Consider the following 20,472-nt stretch of genomic DNA (forward strand, 5'->3'; position numbering starts at 1 on the left):
GCTTTTATGGCTGAGGACTACAGCTGACTTGCTAACTTTAGGACTGCAGTTGTCATGGACAGTTTTGCACTCAAGTTTCCATCAATGAAGAGTTAAAACCTCAACGAAACTGACTTCATGTTAAAACTGTTAATGTTATAGTCATAATGAGGATGGGTTCCCTTTTGAGTCTGGTTCCTCTCAAGGTTTCTCGTCTGAGGGATTTTTTCCTTGCCACCGTCGCCACAGGCTTGCTCATTGGGATAGATCAGGGATAAAATTAGCTCATGTTTTAAGTCATTAAAATTAAGCAAAGCTGCTTTGCGACGATGTTTATTGTTAAAAGCGCTATACAAATAAACTTGACTTGACTTCACACTGTAGTTTTAATCAGTGAGTGATGCCGTGTGCGCGCGCGCGCGTGCTGCTCGGGTCAGAGAGTCTGTGGCGTTGCCCTTTTAAGGACGCTGTGGGAAGCAGGAGAATGACGTTTACAGGCGCGAGCTCGGAGTCGCTGCTCTCAGCACCAGGCGGAGCAGCGAGAAAGAACGCACGGTGAGTTCCGCCGCTAACTTTATCTCTTCATCAAACTTGGTTGTGTGTTCGAGTCCGTCCCGAGACAGCGCTATAATCGAACTACGGTCCCAGTAACAGTGTTTCGAGTGAATATGAATATCTTCAAAACTCAAAAACCAGGAGAATATGGTGTTTCTGAGGTGCGGCCGGCGCAAAGAAAGCTAGTGAGCTAAAGTAGCTAGCAGGCGTCGCTAGTCGCGTATAAACATACCACAGTGTTTGGTTAGCCTGTAAGTGCTAGTCGAGTTTAGCAGGCTAAAGCTGAAAGAGTGGCGTTCGCTCAAACATGGCGGCGGAAGATGAGATGCCGCTACACATTTAGCTACAACTTTTATGTAGTCTTCACTGACATTTTGGTCTCAAGGGATAACGCGAGTTCACAGCTGAAGGGAACTTAAACTTGGGTAGCTTCTTAGTTAGCTAGGTGTGTGTTGGCTATCCAAGTTAGCTAGCTAGTCGGCAGATAGCTGTCTATACTGAGTTCGGCGTTAGCCACACAGCCAAAAAGGGGGGGAAATCCCTTTCCTTAAGCACTTTTTTTTTATTTACAGCTGATCAGTTTGTAATGTTTATTTTTTAGAAATTGAGTTTATAATAATCATAACGTCACTTTCCCGAGACGGTCTCGTTACCTATTCTTGTTAGTTATCTATTTAGCATGGCTTTCGGTTATACGGACAGAACATGCTATGCTTTAGCCCTGTTACAGTTACATCAGGCAGTTAATCTTATGCCAATTATTTACATATGAGTATTTCATGTTGTATTTCTTAACCGTCCTGTGTGTGTTTAGCACACACGCCACAACTCTGGCCCATATGCACTGGAGTTTGGTAATAAGTTTCATTAATCCTAGCAGTGATGCTCAGATGGGCGTTTCTCAGTGTCTAAACACTTATTAGTGGCAGTCTAGTGTTTCTTGAGACTGGCTCAGATCTCTAAAAATTTCAGTAGTGACAGATCATACGTGAAGAATATTAATAATGATGCTGGAAACCCTTTTAAGGATGTAGTATGCTTATTCCTGTATATAATAATTCTGTATTTTATTTTAGCTATCTTTGTTTGTAACGTGATCTTGGAGAAGTCATAAGTAAAAGCAATATTTTGTAGGCTTCTAATATGTCTTGTGTAGTGCTGTGAATGCTTACAAAATTTGCAGAAGTAAAACTGCTAATTCATAAAAATTAGAATTACTGAGAAGGCACGTGAATGTTAGGAATGACCATTTGAGTGTGAATTTTTTTTTTTTTTTTTTTTGGTGGTGGGGTGGTGGTGCTCGTCTGGATGTCTGGTTTAACTTTTCCAGGCACCTCACCTTATGTACGTATAGTCAAGAAGAATAGCTCGAGTTTGCTCAAACTTGCAGTTTACTTTTGTTTTTCATTTGACCTTCATTAAACTTGAGCACAAAATACATTTTATTCAAGTTTCAGAATAATTCATTAAAATTGCAAAACAAACGTTCTGTCTGATCATCTTAAAGTTACTTCTGACCAAGTGTAAACAGCCTTTGGGGTACAGATACAGTACCTACACATTTTCACTGTTGAACATCACTTGAACTGAAACTTCATGCTAGGCTTATCAATACATGGTTGTTTTGAGGAAGTTTCTTTATGTAGTTTTGTTTGAGTTAAACACAAGTTTTGAGGTCTTGTGTTTCTAGCCTTGTATGCAAGTCTGGTGATGGGTGGTGGCTGTCATGATGCTAATTATGTCTTGGGTTAATCTTTGTGAACCCAAACCCTGGACTAAATTGCCGAGCCACTGAAGATTCCCCAGACAAACTCCTTATTGGTATTTATTTTGGGTTTAATCCAGGTGTGTCCAGCTGTATCCTGTATCCCCCCCACACACACATAACATGCTGCGGGTACTGTCTGATATGCTGAAGATGTATAATGGTGCTTGTGTATTTGTTGGACCCTTCTGCTTAGTAGTGTGCAAATACCAGGAAGACTCTCAAGCTCTTGGCAACTTCTCACAGTAGCATTTCATAATGTTTACTGGTTATACAGTCAGCCAGACAGATGAGCTTGACCGTGGCCTTCCTGATTCACCAACACCCCTTCAACTGTTCATTACAAATTTGTAACATGATGTAGCCTAGTTTAATATAGACCTAGCTGGTGATTTCTTCGAACAGAGCAGTACAGCATTCTTGTGCTACAGCGAAAGGTGTATGACTATTTAGGATGGAGGGAGTTTTCAGAGTATGTTAAGTGTTGACCATCATGGTTTTAGTGATGCTAGTTTAAGTTATTGTGGCTGTCTTTATTGAAAACTGAGACTTGAAGCCATCTTTTTGTGTGGGTGGGAAAAGCATGATACAGTAGAAAGGTGTGTGGTGGTTTGTTTGTTTTTTTTCCCCATTTTTTTAAATGTAATGTTCTGTTTTTCTGTCTGAGTATTTTCTGTGGTATGTTGTAAGAAATGAGAACTTCATCTTGTCAGCTGAAAAGTTTTCCTTCCAAAATATTTAGGAAGGGGGTAATAAGCAGTTATGTATACAAACCCTTATTGGTACTGTAGCGTCATCCAGTTTATTACTTCAGTTCCCTGATGAGTCGTCCATGTTTTATGAGGCTTTATTGTTTGTTACTTCACATGCACTATTGATTGTGTGGCCTGTTCAATGGACTTTAGTTTGCAGTACTTAAAGACCTGAGGCCATATTTACAGGTTTACCTACTAGGAGTAAAAATTCGCACAAAGTTTGAGTAAGATGCGTATTCCCCCCCGAAACATGTTCAAAAAGTGCACTTGACTCATCTTGGCAATGTTTGAGGGCGAGGTTAACGCTGCTGGTACAGTTGTGATGTTTTTGAGAACGTTAGATCATCAGCGATTTAATGTAGTATCTGTCTGTGGTAAACTCTTTTTAAGAAAATACACTTAATGTTCCTGTATGTTCGGCTGATTGCCAGCCTGTGTGTGGCATATTGGAAACTGATTAGAGGATAGTGTATTTAGTTTGCTTATAAGGTAGCCAAAAATGACTTAAATGTGGTAAAAATCAATGAAAATGTCTATTTCTAGTTGAAGTAATTACTAAAAAGCTTATTAAATTCTGCAGTTTTTACCATTCAAGAATCACTTGGCTAATGTTTTAGAGCTAAAATGCTTTGTGTATAATACATTTATTACTGTTAGTAATAAATTAACTATAGTCTTAAGGAGTATAACTAGACTCTAAATGGCTTCTGGCTTTTTCTCTTTTGTGAAGTATGTTTCTCTTTAAACCTCTCAAGGGCATGTCAGAAAATGACGTCTTTTTAAACTAGTGTGACTGATTTGCAACCCTGAAATGTATTCAAGGCTTGAGTGAATTCGGAGGTTCTGGTTCGGTTTGATTTAAGTGTAGATGCAGACCTGTTTATAAGCTATATAGATTTGTCATTTGGTCAAGATATTGGTATTTAAAATGCCACCAATAAAATAATGAAACTTGCTTTGATTCGTTTGTCCTTCCTGAGTATCAGGTGTTATCATGAATCAGTATTTATTTGATATTTTATTTATCAAATACTGGATAATATCCATCCCATGCTAGTGTTCTTGCCAACATGCTTGTAAAATGAGACATCAGGTAGGGCTGCACAAGAATATTATCAAAATTGTGATCTCAATTTGATTTTGGATTCAAGAACAGCATTTGCTGTGCCTAATGTATACGTTTTCAGGAAAAGGAGAGAAACTGTGAATTTTGAAGTGACCCAAATGCATTTTGTTCTAAAATGTTATGTACTTTAAACTCTCTACGACTAGCCAAAAAAAATCTTGTTCAGCTTGTCAGTGACTTATGATGAAGAGTGATTTATGAAGACTCCTTTTCACCCACAAATGGCTTGTTTTGCTATCTGCAGAAGAACAGAAACATTACCACATCTAATTATTTAATTGGTTATTAAAGGTCCCATGGCATGAAATTTTCACTTTCTGAGGTTTTTTAACGTTAAAATGAGTTCCTCTGACCACCTTAAGTCACCCCAGTGGCTAGAAATTTCATAATGTGTAAACCAAACTATGCCCAACATTTGAGAATGGCGCGACAAAACGGCACGTTGATAAACTCTTACCTTCCCTACGTCAGCAAGGGAGATGATCCCCACGCCCCCCCCTCTGGATTCCCACCCACTGTATGGATTGCCCGCCCAGCTCAAAAGTTGCCACCAAACATGGAAGTTGCGCTGTACATGGATGTGACAACACAGAAAGGAGTCTGTTTTTACTGCCGACGGGAGAGCCCCTGAAGACGCAGTGGCTTAATTTTATTTACTCCAATAATACGTCGTCGAGTCTACCTAAGACGGTGTATGTTTGTCGGAAGCATTTTCCTGATGAATGTTTCCACAACTTGGGACAGTACAGGGCAGGTTTTGCACATCAACTGTCACTGAAGCCTGGGTCCGTACCAAGCATCCCTGCCGCATCAGCCACAAACAGCGAACAAGTAAGTGTATAACTGTTAAGTCGTTTTGCCGTGTTTTAAAATCGGTGCCACGTTAGCCTTACAATGGCTACATTTAGCTGTGCAGCTAACCGCTTCCTGCAGTTAGCCAGGTACTCTGTGCTACAAAACCAAAAAGCATGCAGCATGCTCTGTTATAATAGCCAATCAAAACAGTTTTTACAAAGACACCCACATTCTTTTAAGTCACTCGTTCATTTTATTTGTTTGTTTGTTCAGTAAAAACCCAAACATTTGTTGAATTTATTTTATTTCCTCGTGTCGCACCTTAATGACGTCAGCGCGCGGTATTTTTTCCCTTCGCGGTTTGTTCCTTTTCTCTCGCCATAGTAAGACACCCACATCCACTTGTTCTGACCCACTGGAGGTAGCGTCACAGTGCTGTTAGCCAATCAGAGGTAACACGTTTACATGTGATGAATATTAATGATAAGACCCGCCCCCACCCTCTACCCTTCCCCGCCTCCTGCTTCTCATTAGCAAAACGACGCACTGGGAAAAGCGCTGAAATGGGGCTTTCTCCCAGGAGGCTATATCTACGTGCCGAGGGTTCATTTCAAGAAAGGCTGCGGATATAACATCTGGAAACCTCCACGAGCCCGTTTAAAGCATCAACAAACCACCATGCCATGGGACCTTTAATATTACTGGTTTCCTTTTATAATTGAGGACACATTGGACTCTTGGCACCCAAACATAATTAGTTTTATTCTAATTGGTAGTTATTTTTGCTCAGGATTGAGTATTAACATGACGGTGTTTTTTTAAGGGGGAAAAAAAGTTTCAAAATACTGAAGAAATGTCCTCTAGGAAATAATGACTACCTTCATCTGCTAGAGTAATGTCAATGTAAAATGTATACGCGTGTGTGGTTTTTTTAAACCCCCCCCCATGTGGGGCAAAAAATTGAAGAATGGATTCCTATTTCATGAAGTATTTTGAAGCCCTAACACGGTGACTTTTTCTTTTTGTAGAAAGTTGGTCAGTGTGTGGTTCTGTGCATTTGAGACTGAACGGATTACCAGTGGCCTTTTTAGACCTGATTAGAATAGGCAAGCAGGATTTGTCTCTTCATTGCCATGCTGTATAGTACTGATAAAAATAGTATTGTGATCACATTGCTGCACAAACGCATGCCTCATCTGAAAACGGATCAGTAAGTTTCAGAACTTGTCAGTCAAGCACTAGCCTGCGTTCATTTGAATATAGTTAGGGGGATTTGGATACTGCCGGTGCCGCAGTTTATCAAAGCATTCCTGTTAATTATACAAATGTCTTTGCAATACAGGTATTACAGACAATATTGTGCAGCACAAAGCTTTTGTGCATATGTGAAACTGTATGTGGCTAGGATTGCACTGGAGAACTTGGAAATGCTGACTTGAGTTTTACATTTTGTAAATGGTGGTTTTCCTTGCTAAAAGTGTGAAAACAGGATCTCCTAATTAGAAGTTAGTCAAGCAAAGCTCAAATGAACACCATTTGCCAATCTCTGCAAGTGCCCTAATGTGGCCCACCACATGTTGTAATTAAAATTTTATAACCATTTATCCACTTCAAGTTATGATATTGTTAAAAATAGGCTTACCTAGGTGCAGCCTTTTGCCCTGAAACCAGATATCCGCCTGTGATGTAACCGGGTCACTAGTACAGTTTCCTTTTGTAACACAGAGACCTCATAAAGTCTAAATTCTTAAAAAAAAAAAAAAAATCCACTGTGTTCACTCCTTCAGCAGGGTTAAAAGCCGAGGAAGTAACTGTGCTATAATGTATATGTAACAAAGGCTTCTTATTCTGAAAATTTAATCAAATTTCCTGTAACCATGTGACTTGCTGGCAACAAAATCTGCAAATCAACAGACTACTCTTATGATGTTTAATCTCACTCGGCTAGATGATGCATACACAGTACTGAGACAAATACTAGTAAACAAAGGCCGTCTTCATAGCTATTCTTGCTGTCCAGAAAGATTTTTTTTTTCCCTCAGTAAAAACGAACAAAACATGTCACATACAAGGAAGGTGTTTTTTTTTTTTTAATATAAAGTTATATAATATAAAATATGGGGGGGGGGAGAATGCTGAGTAGCTGGCAATGTAACATTTTTAAAAGCAGCAAAAGGCTGGATATGTGTGCTTACTGTTTGTGTGTGAGCATGATTAATGCTTCAGTGATTGGGCTTATTTTTATACTCTGGCATCTTTTAGGGCTGTTTACAACAGTTTAGAAGCCAGGGTTCTAACTACGCCTTTTCAGCGTAAAGGGTTGATGCGCAATGTTTCCTTACCGCTACGCCCCCAATATTGCCAACACGCCTGTAAAAGTTGCCGCTACACTAAGGACTTGTCAATCTTGAAAATGTAGTCTCTTAATTTTCTCTTGATCTCCCCAGGTGACGGCGCGCCGCCATGCGAGTGTTCTACAGTCGGACATACTCCACTCCCTGTCCATGTAAGCGACCGGTGCGTAGCTGCACAAATAGTTCCGTGTGGAGATGGTCACTGATCATGCTAGTCCAGTTTACCTCTTTCCTTATACTGTGTTTGTGGTAAAGTGTCATCTGTGTTAAGGTGTTTATGCACCGGTCCCAGAGTTAGAGCTGGATAGTCACGTATTGTAATTGAATGGCTTAAGCTGAAAATAAAGCTGATACTTGGTGAACATCAACTAGTGGTTTTATTCTTATTCCATAAATGTCGCCAGTATAGTTGAAAATTATAATCCGTCTTCAATCAAAAACAATCACAGCAACTTTTGGCCAAACAAAATAAAAGGGTGACTTTCAGGGAGGCCTGCATTTCCTGGCACTTGCACTGGAATGCATCTCTGAGCATGTAGAACCTGTGAGCTTTCGGGATCCTAAGGCGGCCTCTGAACCCCCAGCCGTTATGTCTGGTGCCACTACGCTGATGTTTTGGTCTAGTTAGAACTCTGAGAAGCTATATGTAGCCACTAGGTCTGTTTTGGTAAGCCATGTGGCATGTAAGTCACATCACAATCTCGGATTCTCTCATGTAATTTTGTGCTCAGAGCGCGATATTTGAACCTTGAAGAAAGTAAGATGTCGATGCCCAGGGACGTTGTTTTTCTTTTTAAAATAAAATCTATATGCAGGTACGAATATGAAAAAGTTAACACTTGAACACGTCTTATGGATATTATGTCCGTGTGGGTGGGGTGGGTTAGCCTATTTATCAATTGTTGTTAACCTATGCTACAGGATAAGAGGCAATGATGGCACTATTACATTTTAAATCTGCTTTTATTTCCTTCTCAATATGAGACAATGGGGGGAAATTTAATCTTACTTTCCAGTTTTTTATCATAGGAGTTCTTAATCTTGTAATTACCTTTTTTTAATATAATTTGAGTAACTAAATTGTGAGAATGCAGTGCACTTTTGCTAAATTAAAAAAAAAAAAATCATCACTGTGCTGATAATTGATTACCTTGGCATAGCATACATCAACACTAAAATTAGCACTTGCATATTTTTTTGAAAAAAAAAGTGATGAGCAAACCAACGGAGTTGCAAACAATAAATTATACTTTTAGTATTCTAGGCTAAATTTTGACTAAAATAGAAATAAAGGCTGCTTCTGGTTTTTCTGGACAATTGAGTGAATGCAGGTGTGAAACAGTAATCGCTTGTTCTGGTTCTTTTAGTTCATCTGGGAATGCTTCTGTAGGTGGTGAGCTATTTGCTGTGGGCTTCCAGATATGCATGAGTGTGACTTGATATGGCAGTATGATGTGGTGCACTTTTTTTTTTTTTTTTGGAAGTTTATGCAGCTTGTCTAATCAAGCTGTGTAAACTTGCTTTTATTAAAGTACTTAATAAAAGCAAGCAATTTTATTAAAGTACTTAATTGGTTTTATACTAATTGGCCATTATTTCTGCTCAGGATTTTGCTAGTACAAATGTAACAATGAATCATTCATTGAAAACACAGATACAGTCATTTGCTGGTGTTGATCTTTGTTTCCATGTTCCTTGATTTAGTGGAGGAATCCTGCATACATCCTGTGAACAGTTGAAATAGTTTGTGTGTTTAGGCAAGGCGTTTGAATTTCACTGCACACTCCCCAGGCTGTTGGATAGGGTGTGGTTGGTCCTCTCACTCAGGAAAACACCAAAGTTTGAGCAGGTGAAAATCAAGGCGGTGTAAAACATTATGGATGCTACATTTGGCTTCGGCGGTATGGTGGTGTAGTGGTTAGCACTGTCGCCTCACAGCAAGAAGGTCCGGGTTCGAGCCCCGTGGCCAACGAGGGCCTTTCTGTGCGGAGTTTGCATGTTCTCCCCGTGTCCGTGTGGGTTTCCTCTGGGTGCTCCGGTTTCCCCCACAGTCCAAAGACATGGAGGTTAGGTTAACTGGTGACTCTAAATTGACCGTAGGTGTGAGTGTGAATGGCTGTCTGTGATGACCTGGCGACTTGTCCAGGGTGTACCCCGCCTTTCGCCCATAGTCAGCTGGGATAGGCTCCAGCTTGCCTGCGACCCTGTAGAACAGGATAAAGCAGCTTGAGATAATGAGATGAGACATTTGGCTTCTCATTTTTTCGATTACTGACTAGTATAATTATTTGGTGTAGGGCTAAAAGCAGCCCTAGTGTTATGCTGTACTGTACAATGCTATTGGAAAAACTTGGGTTTTCACAATTGTGATCTTTCAGACCATGGTCATTGGAATCTGTGGAAGCATATTTGTGAGAAGGACTGTGATTGGTCAAAGAGTTCACAAAATATTTCAGAGGAAACTTTATTGTTCCCACATCTGAGTAGTAGTCTATTTTGTAGTGAGTGCACTCAGTGTAAGGCAAAGCTATTACTTATTTTATAGTAAAGTCTCCTATATGTGCATTTTGAATAGATATAATTAACTTGAACAACCCGAACCTGAAAGGAAGTGAAACTTTCAAATGTGTTTTTTTTTTTAATATAAATGCTTGTCTTTGAAGCCAAAAACTTTTTCCATCTGCTTTCTCTAATCCTTTGCCATGTGTGTGTGTGTGTGTGTGTGTGAGAGAGAGAGAGAGATAAAGCAGTATAACAAGTGCTGTTTGCAACCACTTTAGCCTTTTATCAGTAGAGCAAAAGAGTGATTAGCCTTCAGTTTACTGGTCTACTATGTTGCTGCCTGTTATCAAACACCCAGCTTATCTACATGGCTGCCTTTAACACACAGCTGCTGCTAACACAGGGACATGTAAAGAGCCGATGACCATTTCACACTTACCATAATTCTGTTCCTACCTAATCCACAGCACCAGGAGGGTCAGTTTTATAGTAACTAGCGGTTACAGTAGCGTCTGTTCAAGCCCACACAATTGGAATATGTCATTGTCTTTTCTCTTGGCAGATGTTCACTGCTGTTCATGACTTTTTTTTTTTTATAAAACCCCACAATTAATATTGCCATGTATAGACTGCCACAGTTATGAAATTCATTTTAATTCTGTGCCTTGTATAGATGTGTACATGTGCATCTTGTTTTACACAGATCCACATTAATACAAGTGCTTATTTGTGTGCTGGTGAAAGACAATGCTTGCTTCGTGCCACTCTGCCATCTCGCGCCCATGCAGGGGTGTGCATTAGCAATGCTAATGAGGTGTGTGTGTGGGGGGGGGGCACTGCTAGTCCTATACATAATGAACAGCATCCTTAAAACACTTTCAGCATGCCCCAAATCTAACCAAAAAAGCATTTGATGTTGAGTCTAGTTTCACAGCCCTGTTTAACACGTCAGTGACTTAATTTGTCTGCAGTTCATTCTCTAGCTACTGCATTTTTATTCCTTAGACTGCCAGGTGCAGTCTAGGGAATACACACACCAGCCATTAGCATGACTAGTGATGAGCATGTAAATCATGCAGTTTTTATTTTTTTTTAAATGTGTGTTTTTATTTCTTCCTGTTACTAAGTGAAAAGCCATAAATAAAAGCAATTGAGGGGGTCGCTATAATTGCATTAACTGCTAGTCTATAGCATGCCGTTCAATGATCAGCATATATAAGTGTTTCAGTCCATGTTTTAAAATTTGTTCCAACTAGAAATGGTTCAAACAAGATTACAAAAAAAGCACTGCTACGTATTGCACTAGCATGTAATGATTCACAATATTGGGTTCAAGATTATTTTGTCCCATATTTTGGAAAAAAAAAATAAATTATTACCAAAAGGAACAATTTTATTAACTTAAATATTCCTTTTGTAAAATAAAAAAACTTTTTTTTTTTTTTCTTAACCAGTAATTTGCCTAAGTTTTTGTAAAGGTTGTTGTAAAATGTAATGGTCTAACTTTTTTTTTTTTTTAAATGAATGTCTAACAAATGGGCTTTTGCCTAGTAAAATTTTATAAACATTTTTTACTACTGGCATTTTTCTTTTCCTTTAGCTTTTGGCAATCTGTAAAATGATATCTTATTGTTTGTACAGTCAGTTGCACAATAGCTCTTTCCCACTTTAGGTGATTTCTTTTTGTTTTGCACGTTTTTGCAGCATTAAAGCTGTGTTACTTCTGCTGAGGGTGAAGTCTCATACATTCCAGCTATTGTACATGATTTGTTTTTAGACAGCAGAGGGTGCAAAGATCATGCAGCCTGATTAATCGTGATTTTGTTTTTTCATCGACTTAAATTGTCAAATTTGTATCGTGACTTCTTGTTGCATGATATTACATGCCTAGCAGTGCTTTAGTTACATTTCAATATACTGATGGTTTATTTTTGATTAGTAATTTTAATGGCTGCCGTGAATGAACAATAACTCTTGTTGTCAAAAGGAAATAGCTCATTGGTGCTATTTATTTTAAACTTTCACAGGTTTCATGTGTAGACTGGCAGGAGTGTTGCGTATTCTGGATGCCTTGATAAAAGGGTTGTGATATATAATATTGGGAAACTGGTTTTGCGTGACTAAGGGTATAGTGGGGTGTAGGAACTGGGAGCACAATCAACTGATTTTGAGTGAGTGTACAGTAGGTTCACTGTCCTTATATGGCTTGTTCAGTGTAAAATGGAGCAGGGGGGGAGAGACCCAGGCTGGGAGAGTAAACAGGCAAGCAAGTGGTTTTAAATTAGTCACTGATCCATTCCTGTTATCTGTCATGTTCTTGCTAGGGAGTTTTCTGGAAAACACAAAATAAGGCACTGAAGTAGTTTAGCATATTAACTCTCTGTGTACTCTATGCTCCCACAATCTCTAAATTAATTTGAGCTAATGTAACAAAAGGAGACTAGGGAGGAAAAAGGTCCTTCAAGTATTTTCCTGAATAACTGAAATATTTGTATAAAAATGTTTGCTGACTCTCTGGGCCTTAGGAGTACAAGAGTCAGAGTAAAAGAATGAGCTTTAATCTCTAGTCCTGTCTAAGTTGGAGGCTTATTTTGACACATCTGTGGTGATGGAAACTCTGTGAGAGAGGGAGACGGTGGTAGGAATTGAAATGGAAATCTGAAACTTGCTGACTGTGTCAATTGCAGCGAAGTCCGAAACAATCAGAGTTTCTCTTTTGACCTCTTCCTCTAACATGTCTGACCGCTTCCTGTAACCCAGTCTACATTTCCTGCTATGTGCCCAAATCCACTGTACTTTCTAAGATCTTGTCCATTTTAATGTCAAATTTTGTATTGTCTGATGGTCACATGAAGAAAGTAAACACCTGTATCATGATTGGGTATTGTATACATGTATAACACGATACTCGAGTCAAATTGAATTCCTAGACAACTGAACTGGCTTTAATGGTGTTCTCTTTGTTGACAGGCTGTAGAGGTGTGTGCCGAGAGACCCCAGCATGCGTGAATATAAGCTTGTGGTCTTGGGCTCGGGAGGTGTGGGGAAATCTGCACTGGTAAGAGAAAATGCACATACTAAACAATAGTTTTATCCTATTTCCAAATGTATCAAGCCAGATGTTTGACGGATTTATTAAATTAGTCCCTAAACCTACATTTAGACCAGGTCATTGTTCAATGGTGCATAAAATTTAATTTTCACTGATTTGCAGGCATGCTGTGGAGTTACATAATAGTGGTCACTTCTGCTTCTCATTTTCTTCACAGACAGTGCAGTTTGTTCAGGGAATATTTGTGGAAAAATATGACCCCACAATAGAAGACTCGTACAGGAAGGTAAGACAAGGTTTTGAAAACGTGTGCATTTCATTGGTGTTTTTGTATCCAATTTATCAAATGCGCACAACTAATGCTTGAGACAACACTAAATAATACCCCTTTCTACCTCTAAGAGTGCAATAATGTAATATCAAGCAGTAATATGTATTCCTCAAATCACTATGTGAAAATGCTAGGAAGGGGATTTCATGGCAGTTTGCGTGGAGAGAGGAGCACTAGAGTCTCTTATAAGTGAGTTGACTCAAACGATACAGACAGGAAGAATCATGATTCTTTTTGGTGATTGCATGCATGAAAGAACCTCTGTCGAGAGCTGCTACTTCTGTACCACATGGAGGTGTGCATCAGAACTGGGATCCCACAAGACCCACCGAAACAGCCATGAGAATTTGGTGGTTTTTACTGTCATGCGGGTGGGAGGGACTGTCGGGTATAAAGCTTTTGAGAGAAATAATATCCCTGTTGATTGATTTGGGAGCATTGTGGACATGCAAAGCCTTTGCCACTTTTGGGGTAAATTTGGGTTTGGTCACTTTTTTTTATTTAATTCATTCTTCACTTACTGCTTTGTCATAGTCAGAGTCCCTGTAATTTAAATTACAGGGAAAATTAGGGTTTTTAAAAGTGCCCCCCCCCAAAAAGAAAAAAGAAAATGTGCTCACTTGTGTGTGTGTGTGTGTGTGTGTGTGTGGTTTTTTTTTTTTTTTTTTTTTTTTTTTTAATGGGGGGGGGATATTCAGTAAGTCCCATAAGATAGAGATAATGTGATGTCATGTAATGAGATTTATTCAGTAACTTGAACAAACTAGAACTTTGAACTTATTTTCATAGCCTTCAGTTGTAAATTGTAATTAAAGTGCTACATTAGTTTTTTGCTACTGCCATCTACATATGTACATTATATGTACATGTAATAGTAAAAATATGAGCTTTTTAGTGTGAGTGAAGTCCTATATGGAGGGAAACATATAGGACTCCCCCCCCCCCCCCCCCCCCCAAAAAAAAAAAAAAAAAACACCTAATTTCCCCATTTTTATCTTTTAGTGTTATGGAACCAACCAAGTTCATTAGAAAATTAGAAAACCTGGTGGGATTGGTCAAGAGTATATGAGAGAGCTGTTTAGATCAGGCAAGAGCTGGCTTTTAAAAAATGCTACCTCTTTTCCCACCTGATGTCCGTGTATGCATATGCATTTTTGTTTTAGTTCTTGCGGGTTATTTCATAAATCAGGACATATCTTATAAGGGTTTAAGTAGCTTTACTCAGATACTGGCATTGTTCTAATCTTGTATCAATTGCCTGTGACTTTGCCTGACCAAATGGAAGTGTTTAAGGGTTGATTAATCTCTGTGCCCTTGTGTTCTCTTGTGTTTGCTTTCTTTCTTATTCTGGTGTTTCTCTCTCTCTCTCTCTCTCTCTCTCTCTCTCTCTCTCTCTCTCTCATTCTAGCAAGTAGAAGTGGATGGGCAGCAATGCATGCTAGAAATCCTTGACACAGCAGGCACAGTAAGTGCAATATTTACTTATTATACTAAAACCTAAGGCCAGTGTGATCACTCACTCTCAGGTTAAAATGTATTACTTGGTACATTTAAGAAGTGTCCCAAAATTCTCTGGTAACCAGTAATTCGTTTTTCAAATAATTTGGTTATGATGCTTATGAATTTCACTGCTGAGCTTGAGGCTCTTCTTAAACACCGTTGCATTTGTGTGTTTATAGGAGCAGTTTACAGCGATGAGGGATCTGTATATGAAGAACGGACAGGGCTTCGCTCTGGTCTACTCCATCACAGCACAGTCCACCTTTAATGACCTTCAAGACCTGAGAGAGCAGATCTTAAGAGTCAAAGACACAGAGGATGTGGGCATTACTACTGCATTATTTATTATTTTTAACCATATTTGAGCCTAAGCCTAGTCGTGCAAAACCAAAGGCTTTATTTATAAATATGTACTTCACCTAGAAAATGCCTTTAACTCGACATGTGTGATGGGGCACACACCATCACCAGCCTGTTAAGCAATTAGTCATGCCAATTTTAAAAATGACCACACCCATTACAATTTACTGTTCCTGATTTTAGACCACTGAAGTGAAAGTCACTTCTTATGGTCCCCATATAGTTGTTGAATTTACTGTGTACAAACATTTGTTCCTTACTTTCAAGTTTTTGTTACCTTAGCACGTCTTGTGTATTTTGAGTTTGTTTCCTTTAAGCTATATAAGACTGAACCTTACCATTTGATTTTGAATTCAAAAATTAATTCATTAATGCAGTTATGTCTGTCGGAAAAGTGTACTAATGAGAGATTTTGTTCGTGCCAGTTTTGTAAATTCTGATCCATACATCACTTTTTTTTTTATTTAAAATAACGAACATTTTATAAATGAGAACCCTGATTTAAACTCATTTTAATCCCTGTCTAATTCAGGGAATTGTTAAGCAGGTCTCAAGTCAACACTTTACTTGCCTCTCTCTGACCAGGTGCCAATGATTCTGGTGGGGAATAAATGTGATCTGGAGGATGAGAGAGTTGTAGGGAAGGAGCAAGGCCAGAATCTTGCTCGCCAGTGGAATAACTGTGCCTTCCTAGAATCCTCTGCCAAATCGAAGATCAATGTCAATGAGGTGGGTTCGCTATACTTTTTATTTAGAAGTAGAAGCCTTTGTCACATGCACACTTGAAAGCACAGTGAAACTCGTCCTCTGCATTTAAACCCATCTGAAGCAGTGAGCAATGAGTGTGCGCACACGTATCCAGAGCAGTGGGCAGCTATGCTACAGTGCCCAGGGAGGAGTTGGGGGTTAGGTGCCTTGCTCAAGGATACTTCAGCCCAAGGCCACCCCCATGTTAACCTAACTGCATGTCTTTGAACTGTGGGGGAAATCGGCATACCTGGAGGAAACCCACGCAGACATGGGGAGAACATGCAAACTCCACACAGAAAGGCCCCTATCAGCCACTGGGCTCAAACCCAAAACCTTCTTGCTCTGAGGTGACAGTGCTAACCACTACACCACTGTGCTGTCCATAACTGATTGATTTTTATGTCAAGGGATTCATGTTTGTGTGTGTGTACACTTGCCTAAAGGCTAGGTCTGTCTCCTGCCTTGTAAACTGAAATTGAAATTTCATGTCTCAAATCATTATGGGCTGTTTTTGCTGGTTAAGGTTAGGGACTGGACTGTATTATTAATGAATATCCCCACAGTGTGTGTAAGATTATTCAGAAATTAATAATAATGTATGGAGTGTGGAAACTTGCTTTCTGTTGGTCTGCTGTTGAAAATCCAGTACCATTTACAGCTTACTGTGGTTTTGTTTTTTTGTGACAGATCTTCTATGACCTGGTCAGACAGATTAATAGAAAAACGCCGGTGGAAAAGAAGAAAACCAAAAAGAAGTCTAATTGCACACTGCTCTAAAATGCACATACATGCCTTCCCCAGCAGCAGTTCTGAGCCAGGTAACCAGTGTTTTCTACAGCTTACTGATAAAATGTTGGGAAAACTTTCTAGCAAACTGCCTTTTATTTTGTTAAATTATTAGTAAGATTGATATTTACACACCTTGTATTGTCACTGGTGTTGCTTAATGTGGTTTCAGTAGTGATGTGCATAGTTTGTGAAAACTGGTCAACCAACCACAAGCATAAGTTCAAAGAAAATCGATCAGCAAGTCCATGTATGGCTAAAGTATTCAGACAAGTGCAGAGTTGTTGGATTATTCTTGAAAAGGATAAATTGTTTAGGTGCGAGATCATCTTATGGTTCATATGTGGTTTCTGTGGAGGTGGTATGGTAAAATATTGTAATTTTGCACGTTTTCAAGAAAACGGGCTCTGCAAGCATTCCCATTGGTGGAATTTTATAAATCTAGGAAGGCTTTCATGCAGGGAAATTGCCTGGACGTATAGGTGCACAGCTACATCGCCTCCTGCTGGTGATAAAGTGCAAGGACTTATCTGTCCTGCACGTTGAGAAAGTTATTGAGGCACTGACAAACTGAAGATCCTATTATAAATTTAAATGTAGCAAAATGTGCATGGCCTAATATATTAAATTGGGATTATTGTTGATCGAGTAATGGAAATTCACTTATGATTGTCTGTCTGTAATATGTAATCAATAAAATGTACACACACACACACAATCTCGAACTACAAGGGTAATGTTTTCCAAGATCCTCACTCATGAGGATTTCATTGTTTCGATAAATTTGGGTAATGCTTTTGTGAATGTGCCTACAAAAAAAGGGGGGGGGGGGGAACCATGTTAGCTTCAAGATATGAAGTTTATCATCTTGTGTTGCAAAACTTCATACCAAATGCATCCCTGACCTCAGTGACATTTCCTGATGATTCACTGTCTTTCCCAATGATTTCCTGCTAACATGATGCATGTTAAAATTGCAAATTGGTTCAAAATTAAAATTCTTAACTTTTTTTATGTATCAATTTATTATATGGTGGCGCAATGGTATGCAGTTTCTCTCACTGAAAAAATTCATTCATTTGCTTCACTCACTATAATACATTCACCACTCAAAGAAACTTCATATTTTCACATGACCGTGTAATATTTTCTTTCGTGCTTTTATTTTTTTTCTCTTCTTTCCCAGAATGCTGAGATGAAGACCTGTTGCCCTACTGGCCAGCATTCCAGCCCCATTCAGTAGTTATTGGAAACAATGTCGGCAAAGGCAGAACATGATTTGAAGACTCGCTCCACAGTTTACAGAAAGGAGTGAAGAGAAGTTTACCTTCTCACGCATTCTACATTTCTGCTTTTCCTTCCCAAACAACTTTTTCCCTGTTCCCCAAACCCCTGCCCCTCAGACATGATAAAATGGAAGGGAATGGTCTTTCTTGGGCGCTTGGTTTTTTGCAGTTGCCATTTTTAAAGAAGGACTATAGGAACCGGACTCTTATGGATTCATTTGGGGGAAAGTGGGTAACATGCTGTTCATTAATACCTTTTCAGAAGCATGACCACGTTTTTAAAAAAAAAAAAAAAAAATCATGTTAATGTTTGCAAAAGCTTAATCATGTACTAGACTTTGTTTTTATCCCCCATCTTCATGACCAAGCGCCCTTCTTCTTGCTAATATACACTCCAGAAGTACATCTGGGGCTATACATACTTCTCCGGACCAGCTTATCCAGTGACCTGTTTTTGCCCGCATTACTTTTTGTAGTTGAACTCTCAAAGTTTCTCATATTTCTCACAATTTATTAAAAAATAAAACCCCTGCATAGAGAGGTTTTGGAAAATGGTTCTGGTTCTGAAGATTTGTTCTTTTTATTAAGATATGGGCAGAAATAACAAATGGGTTTCTTTTGTCTCATGCTGAAAAATATATTGTACTAAAACCAACTCTAATTCCTTTTGTGTTTGTCCCGTCATTGCTCAAAGTGGTAATTTTTCAGCTTTTATGAACAATTAAATTTTAGTACATTTTCATTAAGTTTTTGGTCTTTTGTATTTTGTTTAAACAATTTTTTTTTCTTGGATTTTCATGATCTATTTTGTGCCTCTGTAGGAGAAGAATGAAAATCAGTTTATAACAGTGTCGCCTTCTCCATTTATAATCAGTGAATAGCTCTGCATTGTCCAGAACTAAATAACCATACAGAAGAAAGAATATTTTCACCTACGTTTGATTTGACTATTTCCTTCTTGATTTTCTCCATATTGTTATAGTGATGCTTTTAAATTTATTTTAAGATTTTCTTTTAACCTTAATCATTTATGCTCCCCCCCCCCCCCCCCCCAAATGTATTTCATATTGTGTATACATCTTTAGGTTTGTAGATCCCACCACCAAATGTTCTGTTATGTGAAGTACCATTAAAAAAAAATTCTCAAGTCAGTAACACATTTACTAGGTTCACAGCTTTTATTTATCTTCGTTTCTCAGCAGTGCTTAATTTTTGATTATGGACAGCCATGCGTTATTTGGGCTGTCTGTTATATTTCTGTCCACTAGAGGGAAGCAAATCACTAAAGTTTCTCATCCTGATTGTATACACGCAACAAACGTGATCTACTTGAAGTTAATGCAGTGTCTTGCAAGTTTGCTTTAAGATTGTAATGTTTGAAGAACCCTCCTTTTAATGAATAGCCCTTCTGTCAGCATTTTAAGCCTTGATTACATCAATGGTTGCCTTATTATCTAAGCTATTTAATCTCTCAATTCAAAGTAATTTATTTATTTCCCTCCCCCGGTAATTGTTTTATGGATCTCCTTGAGGTTTATTCACTGCTTTTTATTAGTCAATTTTTTAATAGGTTACAAAAACCTGTAAATTAGTTACTGAGAGCACATTTTACTCATTAATTTTTCAGTTTCTTTTGTTCAGAGCTTAAGTCCGCAACAGTCTCGGATGCAAACTCAGAAGCTTGTCAGCTTTACAGGTTTTTGTAACCTATTAAAAAAATTGACTAATAAAAAGCAGTGAATAAACCTCAAGGAGATCCATAAAACAATTACCGGGGGAGGGAAATAAATAAATTACTTTGAATTGAGAGATTAAATAGCTTAGATAATAAGGCAACCATTGATGTAATCAAGGCTTAAAATGCTGACAGAAGGGCTATTCACTAGTATTCACTAGTATTGACCTGAGTTTCACTGCTAATATTCTCACTGCAGTGCTTTGTATTATCCTATATCATTCTGCCATTAGACTCTTCCAGTGAATTGAACATGAATGGATTAACATGCTACTCACCTAATTTCACAAAGCTGCTGAACAAGAATTGGCTTCGTCTATAGGTGGCATGATGCATGAGAGCTGTTTACAAAACTCCTCAAGGATGTAGGTCATGATGTCCAGGTTGAGCCACATCTTCAGACTTTGACAAGTTCCTTACCAGCAGTGCCAACTCTTCTGATGACGCTTGATTGGATGGTGTATGTGGTTTTTGGTGTGTGTTTTGAAATAAATGTGAGGGTTTTAATCATTTTGCAAAGGGCCACCTAAACTAGAAATTGGATATGACCTTCACAAGAAGTGACAGTACTGTACAGTCAATGCATGATTAGAAGTCAAGCATGGTTCTTTTAGTCCTTTTGATCTTCACACCATATTGGGGAAGGAGCAGAGAAGCTGAGTGCTTTTATTGCAAAACTTGCATTGAAACTGTCAGACAAGAAACAGCTGGAATATAGTGTAATAATACACTGCCTAAGAATGATATCATTTAACTTGCCTGGATCAGTAGTGTTCGAGAGGTTTTAGGATAATCAAACAAGAAATGAATTTTGACGTTAGCAGCATGGAAATCTCAAACA

At 38.6% G+C, this 20,472-nt stretch overlaps 1 protein-coding gene across 3 annotated transcripts; it reads left to right on the forward strand.

The window, feature by feature from the left end:
* The first annotated feature begins 454 nt into the window (after nucleotides 1–454).
* rap1aa (RAP1A, member of RAS oncogene family a) lies at nucleotides 455–19,059 on the forward strand. 3 transcript variants are annotated; one of them, XM_060932239.1, is made up of 9 exons: nucleotides 498–534; nucleotides 7,423–7,481; nucleotides 12,802–12,889; nucleotides 13,101–13,169; nucleotides 14,623–14,679; nucleotides 14,894–15,034; nucleotides 15,660–15,803; nucleotides 16,512–16,642; nucleotides 17,797–19,059. In XM_060932239.1, exons 3-8 carry the CDS (start codon nucleotides 12,833–12,835, stop codon nucleotides 16,599–16,601), a joined length of 558 nt encoding a protein of 185 aa, XP_060788222.1. In that variant the 5' UTR covers nucleotides 498–534; nucleotides 7,423–7,481; nucleotides 12,802–12,832; the 3' UTR covers nucleotides 16,602–16,642; nucleotides 17,797–19,059. The 3 variants fall into 3 exon arrangements, with proteins under 3 accessions (XP_060788223.1, XP_060788222.1, XP_060788224.1); XM_060932240.1 differs by lacking the exon at nucleotides 7,423–7,481 and having other exon boundaries at nucleotides 455–534; XM_060932241.1 differs by lacking the exon at nucleotides 498–534 and having other exon boundaries at nucleotides 7,423–7,492.
* Nucleotides 19,060–20,472: the final 1,413 nt, after the last annotated feature.

The sequence above is a fragment of the Neoarius graeffei genome, chromosome 10, assembly GCF_027579695.1.
Source record: "Neoarius graeffei isolate fNeoGra1 chromosome 10, fNeoGra1.pri, whole genome shotgun sequence".
Lineage (NCBI taxonomy): Eukaryota > Metazoa > Chordata > Actinopteri > Siluriformes > Ariidae > Neoarius > Neoarius graeffei.

Excerpts from the sequence above, each read along its gene's own strand:
- rap1aa (XM_060932240.1), top strand. The coding sequence starts at position 12,833 with ATGCGTGAATATAAGCTTGTGGTCTTGGGCTCGGGAGGTGTGGGGAAA. Across the intron at positions 14,680-14,893 it reads TCCTTGACACAGCAGGCACA|GAGCAGTTTACAGCGATGAG; the intron begins GTAAGTGCAATA and ends GTGTGTTTATAG. Across the intron at positions 15,035-15,659 it reads GAGTCAAAGACACAGAGGAT|GTGCCAATGATTCTGGTGGG; the intron begins GTGGGCATTACT and ends CTCTCTGACCAG.